The 19130-nt window shown below is 41.5% G+C and overlaps 1 protein-coding gene across 3 annotated transcripts in view; it reads left to right on the forward strand.

Annotated features, from left to right (window-relative positions):
- The window catches only part of TC2N (tandem C2 domains, nuclear), a 57026-nt gene extending 38210 nt beyond the window's left edge, over positions 1-18816 (forward strand). For all 3 annotated transcript variants that reach the window (XM_060261182.1, XM_060261181.1, XM_060261183.1), the window contains exons 4-12: positions 907-1083; positions 3423-3514; positions 4507-4582; positions 6720-6820; positions 8234-8350; positions 12271-12462; positions 15285-15399; positions 16358-16557; positions 18116-18816. In XM_060261182.1, the coding sequence (XP_060117165.1) occupies positions 907-1083; positions 3423-3514; positions 4507-4582; positions 6720-6820; positions 8234-8350; positions 12271-12462; positions 15285-15399; positions 16358-16557; positions 18116-18226 (1181 nt within the window). In that variant the 3' untranslated portion in view covers positions 18227-18816. The remainder of the gene's footprint in view (positions 1-906; positions 1084-3422; positions 3515-4506; positions 4583-6719; positions 6821-8233; positions 8351-12270; positions 12463-15284; positions 15400-16357; positions 16558-18115) is intronic.
- The last annotated feature ends 314 nt before the right edge of the window (positions 18817-19130 follow it).

The raw sequence follows: 19130 nt of genomic DNA on the forward strand, positions 1-19130 counted from the left end.
GTGCTCCATATTTTTATCTAAACCCCTCTTGAAGGTGGCTATACTTGTGGCCGCCACCACCTCCTGTGGCAGTGAATTCCACATGTTAATCACCCTTTGGGTGAAAAAGTACTTCCTTTTATCCGTTTTAACCTTTCTGCTCAGCAATTTCATCGAATGCCCACGAGTTCTTGTATTGTGAGAAAGGGAGAAAAGTACTTCTTTCTCTACTTTCTCCATCCCATGCATTATCTTGTAAACCTCTATCATGTCACCCCGCAGTCGACGTTTCTCCAAGCTAAAGAGTCCCAAGCGTTTCAACCTTTCTTCATAGGGAAAGTGCTCCAGCCCTTTAATCATTCTAGTTGCCCTTCTCTGGACTTTCTCCAATGCTATAATATCCTTTTTGAGGTGCGGCAACCACAACTGCACACAGTACTCCATCGATTTATACAGGGGCATTATGATACTGGCTGATTTGTTTTCAATTCCCTTCCTAATAATTCCCAGCATGGCGTTGGCCTTTTTTATTGCAGACGCACACTGTCTTGACATTTTCAGTGAGTTATCTACCACGACCCCAAGATCTCTCTCTTGGTCAGTCTCTGCCAGTTCACACCCCATCAACTTGTATTTGTAGCTGGGATTCTTGTAGAAAAAGCCCAGCAGGGATTCATTTGCATATTAGGCCACACCCCCTGACGCCAAGCCAGCCAGAACTGCGTTCCTGCTCAAAAAAAGCCCTGGATCCAATCAAGAAGACTTTACTTTTTCTCCCCCAACTCAGTTGCTGAGCTTTATTCGCAATGTAAGGGGAGGGAATGATTGAAAAAAAGAAAACTATATTTGCCAACTTCTTGCCCATGTTGTACACAAGATTTTAGCAAAATGCTAAAATGCACAATAATATATTGCCATGCTTCACAGGTTCTGCTGTAACAACTTTTGGTGACCGGAAGACAGAACTTTCCAGCGCATATCAGCAAGGGCCTCTGTTGGACGTGGTGTATAACCCATTCTATATGCAGCAGCATCCACCTCCTTCCCCAGATTTAATCAGAGTCCGCCCAGAAAAATCAGACAATAGAAGACTATATGGGTCAGGTAAGAAGCACATTCTCTTGCCCTGGCAACTTTCTGCCACTTCTCTTTGCTACCTACAGGTAGAGAATGTGAGGCAATGTGAGACCTGGTGTGGTTCAGAAGTTGGATTTGGATTTGAAAGATCTGAAAGCCCCTGTCCAGCCTTGAACACATTGGACTTTTGGAGCCGATGTGTCATAGTTGTAAGGATGTGCTTTCCACTGTTCTTCTCATAGAGAGTGCTTTCCACCTTTCCACCTGTCTTCCATTAGCCATTGCGACTTCTCTTGAATAAGAGACAAGCTTCCAGATAGAAGAGAAGGATCCCTGAGCCTGACTTGCTATTTGTTCTAGCCTAAGGATACTGTTGAAGCTTATGCTCTGTGTGATTGCTGGAGGCTACTGTGTCCCATTTGTAAGAAACTTGGTTGAGACACTAATTGAGAAAGGACGGAACCCTCGAGGAAGACACAAAACTGCTTATATTCGAATAGCAAGTCAGGCTCAGAGATCCTTCTCTTCTATTTGAAGCTTGTCTCTTGTTCAAGAGAAGTCCTGTTGGCTTGTAGAAGAAAGGAGGAAAGCACTCTTTCTGGGACTATATTTGTAAAACACCTGTTTTTGGACTGAGAAGGTTTTTCGCCATTCATGGACTGTTATTTCATCTATATTGTTTGCTTATATATATGTTTGCTGAAACATACACTTATATATATGTTTGCTGAAAACTGCATGGTCTTTTATTGTTTTTGTCTAGCTTGAAGACCATGGTGCCTTGTGTTTTGTTAGCTTTTACACCTCGTGCAGAGGCTGTGACTCCTCTAACTGGCTGGATGTGCAGGGCATGGGTGGGTTGTGCTCAGCCCTTCTGTCAGAGGGCTAGCTGGCCCAGGGGGAGGGGAGAGGCCTTCAGACTACTGGGATGCATCCAAGTGCTCTTAATGGTCAATTTTGACCATCCCTGTGATGTTAGGCTGAGAACTGGCTCAAGGTCACCCAATGAGTTTCCATGGCAGAATGGGAATTCAAGATCCTAGTCTGAAACTCTGACCACAACACCACACTGGCTTTCAGGGAGTGGCTGCTGTTGAATGTTAGCAAGCAGCCAGGCCTGGGTGAGTAAAATTTGGTATCAAATTGCCCTGATTAGTCCTTCTTCAAAGGCCAGAACAGTCCTGAAAACTGCCCTGTCCCCTCCCCTTACCTTTTACTGACTGAAACCAAGCCAATTTTGATTATCTAGAAACAGCTACTGAAGACATTTCCTTTAAAGCTACAGGTGCTCTTTTTATTGTTTGAGGGTTTTATATTTTGAAATTTCAGATTTTTCTGCAATCCTGGGGCATTTTTAATGTTTGTCAAAAGATTTATCTTGGCCTTTCACAGGTCCAGATTTATAAGCTCAGATTTGTCCAATTTTGCTATTAGTATATATGATATAAATGTTTAGAATTTGTATCTTTGTGTGTGATAGAGAGAGAGAGAGAAAGAGAGACTCTGACTGAGTATAAGTATGCACAACTACATATAGTGGCCAGAATAAATGGCTGTTGTGTTGAACATCAGTGGAAAAGAATAGTCTTTTGCGTTCTTCCTCTCTGAATTTAGTACTGCCAAAATTAATCTGCACAAAAATGAGGAAGTACGAGAGATACAAAATTGCTCGCTCCATCCATCCATCCACCCACCCATCCACCCACCCACCCACTTACAGGGTCAGTCCAGTGTAGTTACAGTGGTTTAACTGTGGACTGCTTCACATATTAGCATGTGCATGTTGCAGAGATATGGACTGTCTACAGACACATGCCTGGAGTTCCATGGTGGAAACCCAATTCCCAGGAGTGTAGGAGCCTGAGTCAGACTAGGACCTTAGTATGCAGGGAGAAAGGGTTATGTCTTCTCTTCCCCCAACCTGGGTGCTATTTTCCCAACTTGAAATGGGCCTGGTCTATGATATTTATCCGGTCGGGGAACATGTACGTGGAAACAATCCAGCATGAAGTTCTCCTTCAGCAGTTGCTCTGAAATCAGTGGGAGTCCACACTGGCACTAGTGTAAGCGCTCATGTAGCTTTCATGTGTAATGGGACTAGCACAGGAAGAGGTTCTTCTAGACTGTATTCTCTAAAATATGAGTCATTCCAGTATGCAATTGACTTACAAACTATCAGAATGACCCTTGCCTATCTTTAGGGTGTGATGCTTGTTTCTTGCTTGCTTTTGAATTTGATTTCCTAAGAATGCAATTGTTTTAAGAATTTCATCTCCGACCTGTTCTGTTACAGCCTGTGCAAATGACTAAAATGTTCTTGAGATTTATACTAGCGGTTTCTCCTTTCTTTCTTGTTCTTTTTTCAGTTTGTGACTTAAGGAGTAGCACATTGCCTGGTTCATCCACTTTAAGTCACTCTATGTTTGATCTTACAAGTCCGCCCCACCGATTCTTGCAGGTAAATTCTTCTCACAACCTGAAAAAGCTGCACCCAGAACTTTGTTTTCTTTTTATTCATTGTCAATGTTATGCTTACTGTGCCAAGTAATGTCAAGAATGTGTAGCCAATGTACTTCTTTCAGAAATTCTTTTATTCTCCTCAGTCCAGCTATACTGGCTTGAAATGCTTTTGAAGTATATTTTTTGTTCAGTTAGCACAGTCCTCTAAAATGATCAATAAAGTATTATGCATCTTTTTAAAGGATCAAAACTAAATGTGTCCATGATGGATGTATTTATTTCCTCAGGTGTTCTGTGTTCCCTGTCTGAGGTACAGCTACTTGGCCATTTGGCTTGTGGGCTCCCACAAGCCTCCATCTTGTCCCCTGAGCTCTTCAACACATCTTGATGAAATCATACATTTAAAATAAAATCCATAACTGTTTTTGTGATGTGCTGACACATATGCAATCGGAAATCATACCATTCTCATAATATTGTTGAATGTGGGTAGCTTCCGGCAGTCCTGCGTTTATTGCATCTGTGGGATTTAAGCAGTGTACCAGAATTGTAGACAAATACCTCATGCTTTTTGATAGAAAAAGAAGAAGACTGCAGATTTATACCCCGCCCTTCTCTCTGAATCAGACTCAGAGCGGCTTACAATCTCCTATATCTTCTCCCCCCCACAACAGACACTGTGTGAGATGGGTGGGGCTGAGAGGGTCCTCCCAGCAGCTTCCCTTTCAAGGACAACTCCTGTGATAGCTATGGCTAACCCAGCAGGTGTAACTGGAGGAGTGGGGAATTGAACCTGGTTATCCCAGATAAGAGTTCGCACACTTAACCACTACATCAAACTGGCTCAAAAGGCAAAAACATAGCTGATCTCTGTCTGTTCCTTGCTTGCAGTTCCTCGCTATTCGTGCAGTGATTTGACAAGCTGTGCAAGTTTGCCTAACTGGTCTTGTCCTTCATGAGTGCTGCATTATTGTTGCTCTTTCTTTGCAGAGATACGATTCAGTGTCCAGTGTTCCAAGCAGCACCTCCTCAAGGAAAAATTCAGAAGGTAGTAACAGGAGTCTAGGTAATAAATACTGTTTGCTTCTTGTTTTTGTAATGAACTGTAAATTGAATGTTTAGAGATGGCTTTAGGAATACGTACTGCAAATGCAGATTTTGTGTACTGAGCGCTGATTACAAACACAGTCCTGAGCAGCACACCTCTTTCTGAAGATACATTAAAAAATAATGTTGGAGATTATTGTATACTCTTCTGCTTCTGAGAGAGATTTGTGAACTCAGCAGCCACCTTAGAATCTTCTCTGTGCCAATGTGACATTAGAACCTCTACCGGCCCCACCCCTCACAGTGCCATTTGGGGCTGGAAAAATAGTGTAGGTGGGGAGTAGGATCCACCCCACCCCCAGGCCATGGTGGTCCCAACCAGAATTGAGACCCCACTGTTCAATTTAAAGGAATTACAAGGTAGGAGCTTACTCTTTTAAAATGGTGGCATTCCTCCCAGGACGACCTTGGGGATGCCCATCTCAGCTAGTTTGACTCAGTGTTTTTGTCACTCTCAGGAGCAACTGTGTCGTATGTCTGAGGCTGCCCTTGTTCAGATTTTTTATCTGTCTATATTGTTCTACAGTATTCTTTTCTGACATAGATGTTACAAGATTCAAAAGGATCTCATAAGCATAATACCTGTATACACTATATAATATATACCTATACAAACTATCTTCCTACATAGAGAAAGCTATTCACATGGACTTATTCAAATATGTAATCCCCCCATGCTGTGTGATATAGCACAGTTCAGGAAGTACTCTGTGTGTGTGTAGTGCGGCGGTGACCATCGAAAGCTCTGCCAATAGCCGCCTTCTGTACCATGCTGATGCTCCCTGCCAGTTTGGCACCCTGAGCAGTTGCTCAGGCATTAAACCAGCTCTGGTTTCCAAGTCCATTTTATGATGCTTTAATTTAGGTGATATTACGATTTTTGTTGGTACATACTCATGGAAAGACTTGCTTTCTGTTTTAAACTGTACCAGTGAAAGGAAGAAATCCTGATGCTGGCAAGAAATTAAAGTGGCAATGCTTATGAAAGAGACGTGAATCTTTCTGTGTATAAAGGAGTCTTTCTGGGGTAGAAAAATACAAAACCACTTTCAGGATTACTGTGACAGTTTCTTCAGGATTAAACACCATCCCTGAAGTATTTTCTTTCAGGTTTCCATCTGCCCCTGGTGGGAATTTAAAAAGTTGGAGGGGCCAGAATTTTCCATGGATATAAACTCACTGGGGCCTGCGTTGGTAATTGTTGGAGTATGAAATAAAGAGGACAGGGATAAAATGGTTTGCTTTTTAAAAGTGAACAAGAAAAGTTTGTTCAGGAAGAAACATACAACTGAGATAAATACTAACACTTAACAAAGAATTGTGGGGTGTTAGATTTCAAACAGTAAACACCTAAGGAAAACACTCCCTGTGAGCTTTATAACATACAGAACATAGTACTCTGCTGTAATGAAGTTATGCGCCAGACCCAGCAAGCATACTGTAGCACTTCAGTTGCCCAGTCAGGGGAACATAAAGTTCTGCAGAGATAACAGATTGTTGGTTAATTCTCACTTTGTGAAACTAGGCCTTCAACAGGGCTTCTCTGACTCTCAACTTTCAACTATCCAAATCTCTAATCACCAACTGTCAGACCTTAACCATTTTCCAGTACACTGCTCCTGTTGGTTGGTTTACAGTACTGCTCTCAATTAGAATTGCCAGCAGTTTCCAGCAGGGTTCCTGTCCCCTTAACACCAATATGATAGAAACCCAGTAGCTGAAAATGTTGCTACTGTAGACAAACAAATGCATCTGCGCTAGCTATGCAAGAGTTAAAGGCTATGGAGCTCTGGCGGGGGTGGGGGGGAGGAGAGTTGGAAGACCTTTATCATGGAACTTTGAGAAGCCTTCACTGCTGCATTTATACTTGGACAAAATCACATATATTCAAAATATGAATAACAACATTTGTAGCATTCCTTGGATCAAATGCTTTTATTTCTTTTTTGATAGTATTTAAAGTCCTGGGATACATTGTTATTTTTTTAGAGGAAATACTTAAGCGGTGAGACTTTTTAAAAAATCTGGTTTACAGAATTGCATACTGTCTTACAGTCCCTGAGAACAAGTTCTAAATGAGTTGGATTTATCCCCAGATACCATTACGTTATCAGGTGATGAGCGAGAATTTGGCAGGCTGCATGTGAAACTGTGCTATGTTCCTTCGGTGGAGCAGATATGGATTACAGTCTTGCGAGTAAGTATGTTTAACAGGTTGCTAGGAATTGAGCCATGGTGGGTCTTGAACTTGGGAGGGCTTTGCCCCATCACCCTGCACTGTTTAAAAGAAGGAGCCCTGAGGCAGATAAGTTCAGTGTGACCTGTATGGAGACTTTCAAGTGTCAAGCTTATTTGCCAATATGAGCAATTAGGAGACCTGGTCTTTCTGAATATAGACTACTTTCCTTTCCTTCTGCCTTACTCTGTACTCGACTGCAGAAACTTTGACCCAAGAGAGGTGTATCCGATGGGAGGGGGGATTAAACACAGCTAGAAAGGCAGACAAAGCATACAGATGGGTTACTTAAGTAGCTGTGAGATAAAGGAACAGGGACATTACCTCAAATGGTTCTCAATAACAGCCCTTTCCCCTGTTGAAAGGAACCTTTGCCTGATGCATGGAAGCAGAAGAAATGTATAGGAACAAATCCATTACTGAATCCCACCTTTTCCCTCTTTTCTGGTGTTTTTTGTTTTTATGTTTCAGCTAATGGTGTACATTTTTCTACCATGTGTTCTTTGAAGACTAATGCTGCTTGCCTGTGTAACCTTTAGTGGTGGAGGGAATGTAATATACCAGGGGTGGCCAACGGTAGCTCTCCAGGTGTTTTTTTGCCTACAACTCCCATCAGCCCCAGCCAGCATGGCCAATGGCTGGGGCTGATGGGAGTTGTAGGCAAAAAACATCTGGAGAGCTACCATTACCCACCCCTGTAATATACTGTCAAACCATTGGTGTACCCCGTCCAGAGATTTCATCAGTGAATTGGCAATAGTTCTCGGGGTGGGGGGGTCTCAAGCATAGGTTCTTCTTAAACTGACAAGATGTTTAAATAACTGTCTGCTGTTTTAAGAGAAATGTAAAGAGGCAAGTGATTTGATCACAGATTTCTGTCCCGTCCAGTTTGACCCTGTGGCTGCCAAGGAATGAACCTATGGCCCTGTTCACTTAGAGTTCATGCTCTGAGTGGCAGAACTATGGTCTCTTTATGGATATTGTTTTCAGAAGAGACTTAGTCACTTTACCCCCCCCCCCCTCTTTTTTTTACACTAACCTTTGGCAGTTTTTTATATTGTGGTGATCTGTAAATTTAATGTTGATTAGTGTAACTTCTTCAGTACTCTGCTATGGCATAGCATGGATGAAATTTGGCTCCTGCACATGTATCTGAGGCACCCATTACAAATTAGCACAGTCTGAAATGATTATCTGTGCTCTAGCTCATAGTCTGAATTACCAAAGATGACATTTCAGTTTAAGGTTTCATAAAAGGTCAGATATAATAACGTTCTGTAATGAGGGGATGAGGTAACGCTAGACATTATGAACAAATGAAGTAACTTACTTTGACCAGCCAAATAAATTCATTTTCTGTTTCGAATATTACAGTGCAAAGATCTGAACTGGTCATCTGGGTGTGGAGAAAGCCCTCATATTTCTATCAAGGGAATTCTTACATTTTCTAAGCCAGTGCAGTTCAAGTGTATGGCCAAAGAAGCTTCCAGCGTAAGTTACATATGCTGAAGGGTTTTCCTGCATGTGAATTAACTTGGGTTTCTGTATGGCATGGGCATAAGTGTGATGGTAGATGAGGAGTTACCTACTTCTAGAACAGAGGTGTCAAACTCATTTGTTATGAAGACCAGATCTGAACATAAATGTAATTTTGTATGGGCCGCGTGTACCATAAAATGTAACACCAAGTACCAGAGATATAAACTTTATAAAGACACAGGCAAACCCCATTAACAATATATATATATATTTTATTTACTCAAAATACAAACAAAAATAAATTATTCCTAGCAGTGAAGCAACTGATTTACTGGGAAACCCAGAAAAACCCCAATAAATGTATTTAATCGTATTCAAGACTAGGTTCCCCCCCCCCACCAAGGGATACCATAAAAGGGGGAGTGCCTTACATTTCCATATATGCCGTTGCTTGTGGGCCAGGTAAGAGCCCTGGAAGGACCGGTTCTGGCCCCTGGGCCTTATGTTTGACATCCATGTGCTAGAAAGAACAGTTTCCTTGTAGCAAAAATAGTTATCCCAATTATCAGAGAAGGTTTCATTTTGGTGTTCTCTCTGGTAAGTCTTGTCAGATGTCCTGGTTTACTAGGCACTGCCCTCCTCTAGGTCTGCCTGTCTATTATAAATCAATATCCTTATTTAGCCTCTGTTTTTTGTCTTTCAGTGATGCCTTGTTAAAATTGTTGTCCTTTGGTTTAAGAACAAGTATCAAGTCCAGTAGCACCCAATGAAATTTCTATGGTGTAAACTTTCAAGAGAGGAGCCCCATGGCTCTCTCTTTACCCGAGAGTGGTAAAGCTTCAGTACTACAGTCTGAGCTCTCTGCTCACGACCTGAGTTCAATCCCATCGGAAGCTGGGTTCAAGTGGTCAGCTCAAGGTTGACTCAGCCTTCCATCCTTCTGAGGTCGGTAAAATGAGTACCCAGCTCGCTGAGGGGGAAAGTGTAGATGACTGGGGAAGGCAATGGCAAACCACCCCGTAAAAAGCCTTCTGTGAAAACGTCATGCAACGTCACCCCAGAGTCGGAAATGACTGGTGCTTGCACAGGGGACTACCTTTACCTTTAAAAAAAAAACCTTTCAAGAGTGAAGATTCCCTTATCAGATATCCAACTTAGGGAGCACTGACTCTTGAATGTTTCCCATCTTGTTTGTCTTTAAAGTGCTATGGGACTCCAGTCCCAATCTTGCTCTTCTATTGCAGGCTAACACTACTACCCATCTGAAATTATCTCCTTTACAGGGCAATCCTAAGAACATTTTAATGCAGGGGTGTCAAACATGCGGCCCAGGAGCCAAATGAGGCCCCTAGAGGGCTCCTATCAGGCCCCGGAGCAACTGTCTGTCATCTGCTTCCTTCTCCCTCTCTCTTGCTTCCTTCTGCATAACAGCTTGCTTTGCTAGGCTTGCTCAATTGCTCAGGAGTGACAGAGCAAAACCTCTATTTTCTCCATTGGCTGAGGTTCCTCTCGGGGAGGAAGGAGAGGAGGGAGAGTTTGCTTTGCTACGCTCTCTCAGTTGCACAGCTACTGAGCCAAGCCTCTCTTCCTTCTATTGGCGAGGATCCTTCCCCACTTGGTGTCCTGGGGAAGGAAGGAAAGAGCCCAAGCTTCTTTTGCTCAGTTCCCTGAATTCCATGGGAGAGATACAAAGAAAGCACCTTTAAGACCAATGAGAGCTAATGTTCTATTTTAAGTTTTTTTAAAAAATCTTTGTGTTTATATGTGTTCTTTATAAAGTTTTCATCTCTGCTACCTGGCATTACATTTTATGACACATGTGTCCTAGTCCAAAAAGGTCTAATTTATGTCAGATCCGGCCCTCATAACAAATGAGTTTGACACCCCTGTTTTAATGAGAGTATGCCAAATTTAGTAGACCTTAATAGGATTCTGAGTAGACATCTTTAGGATTGCTCTGTTAGTTTAGTAACCTTCCCAGAGACTCTAGAAGTTATATTTCTGAGTAGAGGATGGGTGCAACTTGCTTTTGACTGTACATCCAATTAAATGTTTACACATGAATTGTTTACACAGGAATTTAATGTTTACACAGACACTGTTCCAGCTTGCCATTTCACATCCTGATGGAACTTATTTGAGCTGTATGATGTGTCTTTTTAACATAAAGAGCAAATTCATTCGTAGCTTTTAAAAACAGGGCAGGATAGTCTATAGTAGAGTGAATGGATAAATAATAAAACAGAGAGCACAGTTTTCAGCAATATGTAATTGGGGGGAGGGGTTGCCTCTCCTGTGAATAGGAGCGGGGGTGGGGTGTGTTACAAAATAAGCCTGTCCGTATTTTCACTTATGAAACATTGAACAGTAAGAGTCTTCATTGGGTCAAGAGGCAGAGTCACAACTTGCTGTCCAGTTAATGCAGCTGAAAAGTGGCATACCTCTTTGCTTGTTAGAAATTGGTTGTTCTGGGAATCATTGCATCCAAAATGTGTGTGTTATGGCAAGCAGTCTCTTTTTCCTAGCAGAGTTCTTAAGCATTTAATAGGTACATAACAGAGAGAAGTTTTTTTTATCCTCTCCCCAAACCCAATGATTAAAAAAAGCTTTACCTGTGAATTTTTGCCTATTAGGCTTCTGTTAAAGTCAGCCCTACTTTATTTCTATTGGTTGTTGTCTGTGATGTCACTTGTAATGAGCAGTACAGCTTCTCCCTACCTTCTATTCAGCTTTTAGGAAATTTCATTTTAATGATGTTTGAAATGTCTTCTGTGTATTCCCCTGTTTGCAACATGAGCATTGGAGCATTCTTCCTAATCCAGTAGTTAATCAGATTACTTACAGAGAAACCAAGCTACACTCTCCCCCATCCCCCAAAAAGTTCACCTCCAGTTCTGAGTTTTTGGTCACCTACAAGATATTATCGAGCAGCAAAAAGTTCAGAAAGTGACAACTTAAATTATCAAACGTCAGAGAATCTTTCTTCAAAGAAAAAGCTAGGACATTTGGAACTTTTCAGTTTAGAAAAAAAAATACACCTTAAGTGAAGACTCAATAACATCTAGAACACTATGAACTTTGTGAAGATAAAACTTCCTTTTTTGCTCTTAGTACCAGCAGTTGGGGTTACACAATGAAATTGATGGTGCAGGTGGGAGAGACAGAAGGAAGCAGTTAATGCAGTTGCATAATTATGGAATTGTCACACAATATGGTTATGGCTACTAGCTTAGACTTCTTCAAAGAAGAAAAAGAAATTGGATTTATACCCCACCTTTCACTCAGAGTGGCTTACAATCTCCTTCCCTTCCTCTCCCCACAACAGATATCCTGTGAGGTAGGTGGAGCTGAGAGAGCTCTGAGAGAACTGTGACTGACCCCAGGTCACTCAGTGGAGGAGTGGGGAATCAAGCCCAGTTCTCCAGCTTAGAGTCTGCCACTCTTAACCACTACACCAAACTGGCTGAAGGACTAAGTCATGAATAATAGTCTAGTTCTGGAACAAGATGCCTCAATCAGTCTTTCCCTATGGGCACAATGTTTCCCTGCTGCTGTTGGGTTAGTGCAAGAATAATATCCTACACATAAAATATGAGGGTTCTAATGATCTGTAAAAGTCCCGTTATTTGTTCTGTAAATTATATTTGCCTTAACAAAGCAGGTCTTCTGCAGCATTATTGATGGCTTGAATCCTGTCCAAATTTACTAGAGGTGGTAGGATTTCTATTCTTAGACCATGACATTCTTTCTTCTCTTCCTGCTGCTGCCTAAAATACCGCAACATGAGCAGAGAATCAGGAAAAATCACATCCCATCCACGTGGGATGCACAGATCTGTATAACAAGATTCAACCCGATATGTTTGAATTTAGGATTAAATTGAATATTTGGATTGCTGTATGCAATAATGATTGTATTCTTTTTCCTTTTAGGACATTGAATTCATGGAAACTTTTGTCTTTGCTATCAAACTGCAACTTTTACAGACTGCAAGACTACTGTTCAAAGTACAGACTCTGACTCCCAGAAAGAAAACCATAGGAGAGTGTGTCCTGCCACTGCGAGAACTCAGCACACGTGAAACTGACTATTGGTTGACAATAGCACCTCCTTCCAAAGCATCAGTAAGTGGTGGTGTAGGGAGTCTTGGAAGTAGTGTGGAACTGTTTTTCCTTGTGGAATTTGGGATTCTAGAGCGAAGCTTGAAATATATACTGTGCAAGAGCCCTGTGGCGCAGAGTAGTAAAGCTGCAGTATTGCAGTCCAAGCTCTGCTCATGACCTGAGTTCAGTCTCGGCAGAAGTTGGGTACAGGTAGCCGGCTCAAGGTTGACTCAGCCTTCCATCCTTCTGAGATCGGTAAAATGAGTACCCAGCTTTCTGGGGGTAAAGTGTAGATGACTGGGGAAGGCAATGGCAAACCACCCTGTAAAAAGTCTGCCGTGAAAACGTGATGTGACGTCACCCCAGAGTTGGAAATGACTGCACAGGGGACTATCTTTGCCTTTTTAAAGAAATTACCATAATCCCAAAAGTGCTAAAAAGTAATAGCATTCACAGTCTGATACCAAGTCGCTGCTTGTTTCTTGATGGTCCTCAGGGGCAAGCCTATAGCAGTTATAATCTGACTAATAGACCTTAACATTCTAAGATAGGGTCAGACAACAGAATGTGGACCTCCTTTGCCAACATGGTATGTTACACTAGAAGAGACTAGAATATAAGAGGATGGTGAAAACTTGGAAGGTCCCATTACTGTGGGGCTGTTGAAGCACAGGTAACAAACACAATTACAAGTGAGTCAGATGGCATCTGCAGCTTTTATACTCTCTCTTTAAACACCCATAACCACCATTAAATATCATGACCCTGAAATACAGCATTCCTTAGCTGATTGGTTGCGGTCAGCTGTCACAGGATCCTGTTTGTTCTACATGAAATAATTCTTAATGGATTGTTAAATTCTCTACCCTGTATGCTTCTCCTTTTTCTTGTTTTATACTTTACAACTGCATTCTCTGAAATGGAAGTTGGGAGTTAACTTCCGTAATTGTAGTCAGCAGCCGTTGTTTGCTAGATTTTGCAGGGGGGAAACAAATTTAGCCTTTTATGCATTTGTAGCTTACGGTAAAGGTGAAACTAAGTTACAGCTGATATTGATAAAGGTATCGAACAAATCGAAAGCTGTCTTTGGTCGTAAGTATGATACAGATATTCCTTTCCTTCTTATCTAAACCCAGGGATGTATGGAAATACCTTGCTGGGTCGACACCAGTTCCTAGATGGATGTGTTTAACCAAAGAGAGAGTAGTTGAATTTTAATTATGGAGGCTTGTCACTATGTAGTTTTTGACAAGGAAATCATGTTGAGGTTTAGTTTATTAAGCAACGATGTTGGATTGCTGCTATACAAAAGACAACAGAACTAATTACAAACACAAGTTATGAGCCCACTCCCTCTGCTTTCAAACTGTAGCTACACCATGCTTTCTTAAAACAATGGGACATTCAGAAGCAGTTTATGATGTGGCATGGGAGGGCTTTTCTGTTAAAAAAAATAGAAGTCTGATCTACATGTTCCCCGGAGTGCACTTTGGTCAGGGTCACAAAATCTACTCTTAATCCCTGGCCTTAAAGAGGCCAGACTCATGACAACTAGAGCCAGGGCCTTTTCTGTTGTAACCCCAAGCTGGTGGAACAAGCTCCCTGAGGAGGTTAGAGCCCTGCGAGAGCTCACACAATTCCGCAGGGCCTGTAAGATGGCGCTCTTCCACCAGGCATTTGTAAATTAAGATCACAGACTACAACAGATTCCGAAACAACTGGACCACCTTGAACATGAATGCAAGATCGGTCTTTCTATAGAACACCCAGCTGGAACAACAGAATAGGAAAATCCAAAGATTATAGCACTTGAAATGGTTTGATTTTTATGTTTTATATCTTAATGTGATTTTATGTTCCATGTATTTACATGAGCATGTAAGCTGCCCTGAGCCCGCCTTTGTGGGGGAGGGTGGGATATAAATTGAAATAAATTAATAAAGGGTTGGTCAGGCAGGGTTACAATTGTTCCAGGCTAAGTAGGGCATATCATAGAATGTCTTGTAAGGAGCGAAGGAACAGGGAAGGACTTAAGTAGGGATTTTGTGGCATAGTGACTACTCGGTTCTCAAAGGAAAGTGATGAAAGAATAAAAATTGGTGAAAGTCAATAAGGAACTAGGAAACAAGCAATGCACATGGCACATTGCTTGCAGGGGGTTATAAAAGCCTCCCATAATAGGAAGCAAGCAAGTAAAAAATGTGAGAATGAGTCAGGTTTGTTGGGGCAAATTGAATAATTCTTGTTTCCATGGTAGGTGGATGGCAGGACCACAAGATCTCACTGGGCCTCATACACCCCTTTGGGTGGCCCTATTCCTTAGTCAGCATTTCCGTGTGTCATTAGCTGTGTTTGCATGTTACGACTTGCACATACATGCACACATCTCCTTGCAAGAAACAACCATTGCAGCTTCACTTTACAAATAAAACTGGGAACTAGTCCCTGGATAAATGCAAGATTTAATTTTTCAACTTGTTAAATGTCTTAATAGTGAAGCATTCTGATGTTTAGAATCATAGAATCGTAGAGTTGGAAGGGACCTCCAGGGTCATCTAGTCCAACCCCCTGCACAATGCAGAAAATTGCCGCCTTAGGGACAACGTTGGGGTGGAAAGGTGGCATAGACATGTTTTAAATAGGTAAATCACATGTTCAGTTGTATGTGCATTGAATGTAAAATGAGAATTACCATGTGTGTAAAAATAATCAAGCGTACACTGTTCATGAACTGTACGTGTGTGTTTTTATAACTTGTCAACAGGGCTCTTCTCTTGAGCACCTATATAGTGATTTGTGAAACCTCGCTAAGATGCAAATGGAACATATCCTGCTTCTTATAGGTGTGTTCTGCAGAACTGAAAATAGGTACCTGTTTTCAAGCGGTAAATAGCCGAATCCAGTTGCAAATCCTTGAAGCCCAGAACCTCCCAAGCTCATCCACACCATTATCTTCAAGTAAGTCTTTGCAGCCCTTTTGTCTTTTGTTCTTCTGGAGTAATTGTGACTGGTAAGTGTAGAGCTGGAACAGTTCAGCTGCTCTCAAGTGTTTCCTATGCTGCTATTTTGAGGCTTATTTCTCTTGCCAAAATAAGGTCCACTAGATGTCCTGCTAGATTAAGTTTTATTTGGTTGGAATGAATGTGGCCGTTCTCTTTTAATTTCTCTAAGATTAATACTGACATTTCAGAACATTATACATGTTCTACTCTAAATGGGATATTGCTTTGCCCAGTGCTGTTGGAACTCCTGAAGGTGTGAGTAATAAAGCAATAAGTAACTATTGTTACAGCCCCTCCCATGTTCACTTTATGTATATTTTCAAAAATCATTTGAGCGTGTCCAAAAAGTAGAAACAAGGGCAGTTTTATGTAGATGAAGTATTTGGTGAAGGTCAGTTTTCAGTAACAAAACACCCCTTAAGTTCCTTGGGACCAAATAAATGGCTTTTTAGTGTATCAGCACGATTGCTGGAGAAGGGAATTGTTGCTTCTTTTTGGAAAACTCTGGCTGCTAATACAGGTACAGACATTTTTCTAGTGCAAACTCTGAGTTTATCCTTTTAATTTACTCCCGTGGGGTGATTAAAGGGTTCACTTAAACACATCAGGTGTGTTAACAGGGAACCCCCTTTGCTTAACTGGGGGGGGGCTAGTTTTCCCTGAGAGGGGTTCAGGGTGTGTCTGCACAGAGATGCCTTGTCCTCAACCCACCAGGATCCTCACAATATGAGATTCCTCTCTACAACTTCTCCTCCTGTCCATCATACTGAAGAATTTTGCTGTTGGCTTGGATCAAGTGATTCAGGTTACTTTTCTTGAACCTGTTGATTTTTAAACTCCCAACAGTGATAATATTGGGGGACTTCGTTTGTGGTTAAAATATTGAGTCTGTCTGTGTCTGTCTTCTGCAATAGATTTTTTTGTGAAGGCTGCAATGTTTAGTGCTGGAGAGCTGGTTGAGAAAAAGAAGACCCGCCTACTGAAGTCTTCCAATAGTCGAGTAAAATGGGGCGAAACGATGATTTTTCCAGTGAGCCAGAATGAGCAAGGGGTTAACTTTCTCATCAAACTATACAGCAGGAGCTCAGTGAGAAGAAAACACTTTCTGGGACAGGTTGGTGGTTGTTCCCCCTCCCCTCCACTTTCCACAACAGGAATCTAGCATGAGCTCAAAAATAAAGGTTTGGTGAAAATGGGAAATACCCAGAAGGTGGGCAGTGCCAAAGCCACATCTACAGAGGCAGAATCCAAGGAGAGTAAAGGTTAAGCCCATAAAAACTCAGGTTGAGGCTTTCTGTTTGTATTAAGTATGTAACCTTTTTATACATCAAACTCTAGTGCGTGAGTGTGCCAAAGATCATAAAGCACCACACACTCTTATACCAAAGGTATCTTTTTTGAAATTGTATAACTGAAAAGGCATCTGAATGGTTGATAGAAGAATACCCTCAGACTCGCAGGCTGTAATCCAGAACTGTTCCAGATAGTTATGTGGAACAATGGCCTTTAGAGTATGGATCAAAAGATCTGCACAGTGTAGCTGTGTTCAGATAAAGGGCATTTTTCTGCAAGCCTGGAAGAAACCCCAAGTCTGAAGAAAAATATGAATAAAAATGCATTGTGGGTTTTTAAAAATAAAACCTAAAATCCTAGAAAATGTCTGCATATTTGAGGAATAGGTGTCAGAGTTCTCACAAGATTTCATTTTGAGCTCTTGGCCTCAGTGTCAGCACTCAGGATGGGGAGGAGAGAGATGAACTGTGGAGACAGGAGAAAGGGAAGGTAAAACTGGGGGGGAGGGGAGAGACAAAAAGCAAAAACTGAATATGGGGGAAGCAAATTAGAGATGTAAAATTTCCTGAAGCCATGGGGAAAACTGCTTTTTCCAATTCTTTGTAGAAAAAAATAGAAATTTTGGTTAAAACTGAAATACAATTCAATCTTCCTATCAAACCTAAAAAAAATGACTTTTTCATGCTATATATCTGCAATGGGGGAAAACATTCTCACTCAGAAAGAAAATATTTCATAACCATTTTTTCAAAAGTTCCTTCAAATTTTCCTTCAAATTTTTTCATTGTAAAAATCCTAGCAGCGTGAACTCTAATCTGGGAGAGCTGGGTTTGATTCCCCACTCCTTCAGATAGAACTGCTTGGTGACCTTGGGTCAGTCACAGTTCTCTCAGAGCTGTTCTCTCAAGAGTAGTTCCCACCTACCTCACGGGGTGTCTGTTGTGAGGAGGGGAAGGGAAAGGAGATTGTAAACTATTTTGAGACTCCCGAGTGAAGGGTGAGATATAAATCCAACCTCTCTTCTTCCTCCTCCTCTTCTAAAATTCTGGTTGCAGCAGGGCACTGATTTTCTCCCCAGTCTTCTTGATTGGCTGTTCTGGCAGCTTCTCTCAGTGAAGCGGGACAAAACTGGCAAGGCCAGGGGAAATAGCCTCCTACCCTGAGTGCGGTGCAGTAGAATCCTGGTGCACCAGAAGCTGAGTTTTCCCTAGGTGGTAGGATCTCTCTTCATCCAGTTGCTAGTAAAGGTGTAACCTTGTTCTAGATGTTCAGGAACCTCCTGAAGAGGGAAAAGACGCTGTTTATATAGTGATGAAAGTAAATGTTGAAGTCGGGTGAGCTTTGTTTTGAAGTTCTTCCCCCCCCCCTTTTCCTTGCAGGTGTGCCTAAGCAGTGACAGCAGCAGTAATGAAGCTGCAGATCAGTGGCGAGACACAATGACTAACCCAGAGAAGTTTGTCATTAAGTGGCATAATGTCTGCGCAGCATGATGCTGCTATGTGGGCAGCATTTTCTTGGTAGTGAAATGGACTTGGCCCAAGATGACCACTGCCCTGAATTGAAATGAACAAGCACTAAGTATGACGACAAGGATGACCAGCACCTGCATAAATTTTGTAGAATGCTATTTCTGGCAAAGAAGATACGGGAAGAAAGTAGTGTTGGCAAGAAATAGAAATAAAGCCAAGGGTGGGGGAAGCCAAGCCTTGTCTGCTGAATTTAAGGGTCACCTTGAGATTGGACTAACTATTGCTCTTTTATTTTCCGAAAGGATTTTACAAATAGAACTTTATATATTTATGCTCATCTTAGAATAACTAAATTAATGTTCTCTGAAACCTGCACAAAACCTGCACAAAAATTATGTGGAAGGGCCTTCATTGAGGAAGAATCTGCCTTTTTTTGTCATTTGAAAGCCCTATCTTAACTGCTGCCTTATACCTAAAACTGTGCTGTAGTTGCCTTAATAGATTTAACTTCATGATGACAGAGAGAGGTAAGGCAGGCTGAAGGGGTGGGGGGGGGAGTTAGTATTTGTTGTTTAAAACATTTTGGTTCAAATAAAGGTTTTTTGAAATAATTTTGAGTAATGCTTTTGTGAATATAGTAATATGGGCAGAAAAGAGTGAATATGAAAAGTCTGTACTCAGATTACATAGCATATCTCTTTCTCAGAGTCTCTGTATGTTCTATCCACCCGCCTCCCCCCTCTGAACCTAGGTTAGATTTATTCAGATATACAAAAGCACGTGCTGCTGATAAAACTGAGTTGTCAAACTGGGTTTACAGCCAAAATTTGACACTGATACTATTGTATAGACACAGTACTTCCCCTAGTTTAATGAGAATAAGTTTGGTTTCAGAACTGAATATGAACCTCAGATTTTTTTATTT

The sequence above is a fragment of the Heteronotia binoei genome, chromosome 21 (assembly GCF_032191835.1).
Source record: "Heteronotia binoei isolate CCM8104 ecotype False Entrance Well chromosome 21, APGP_CSIRO_Hbin_v1, whole genome shotgun sequence".
Classification (NCBI taxonomy): domain Eukaryota; kingdom Metazoa; phylum Chordata; class Lepidosauria; order Squamata; family Gekkonidae; genus Heteronotia; species Heteronotia binoei.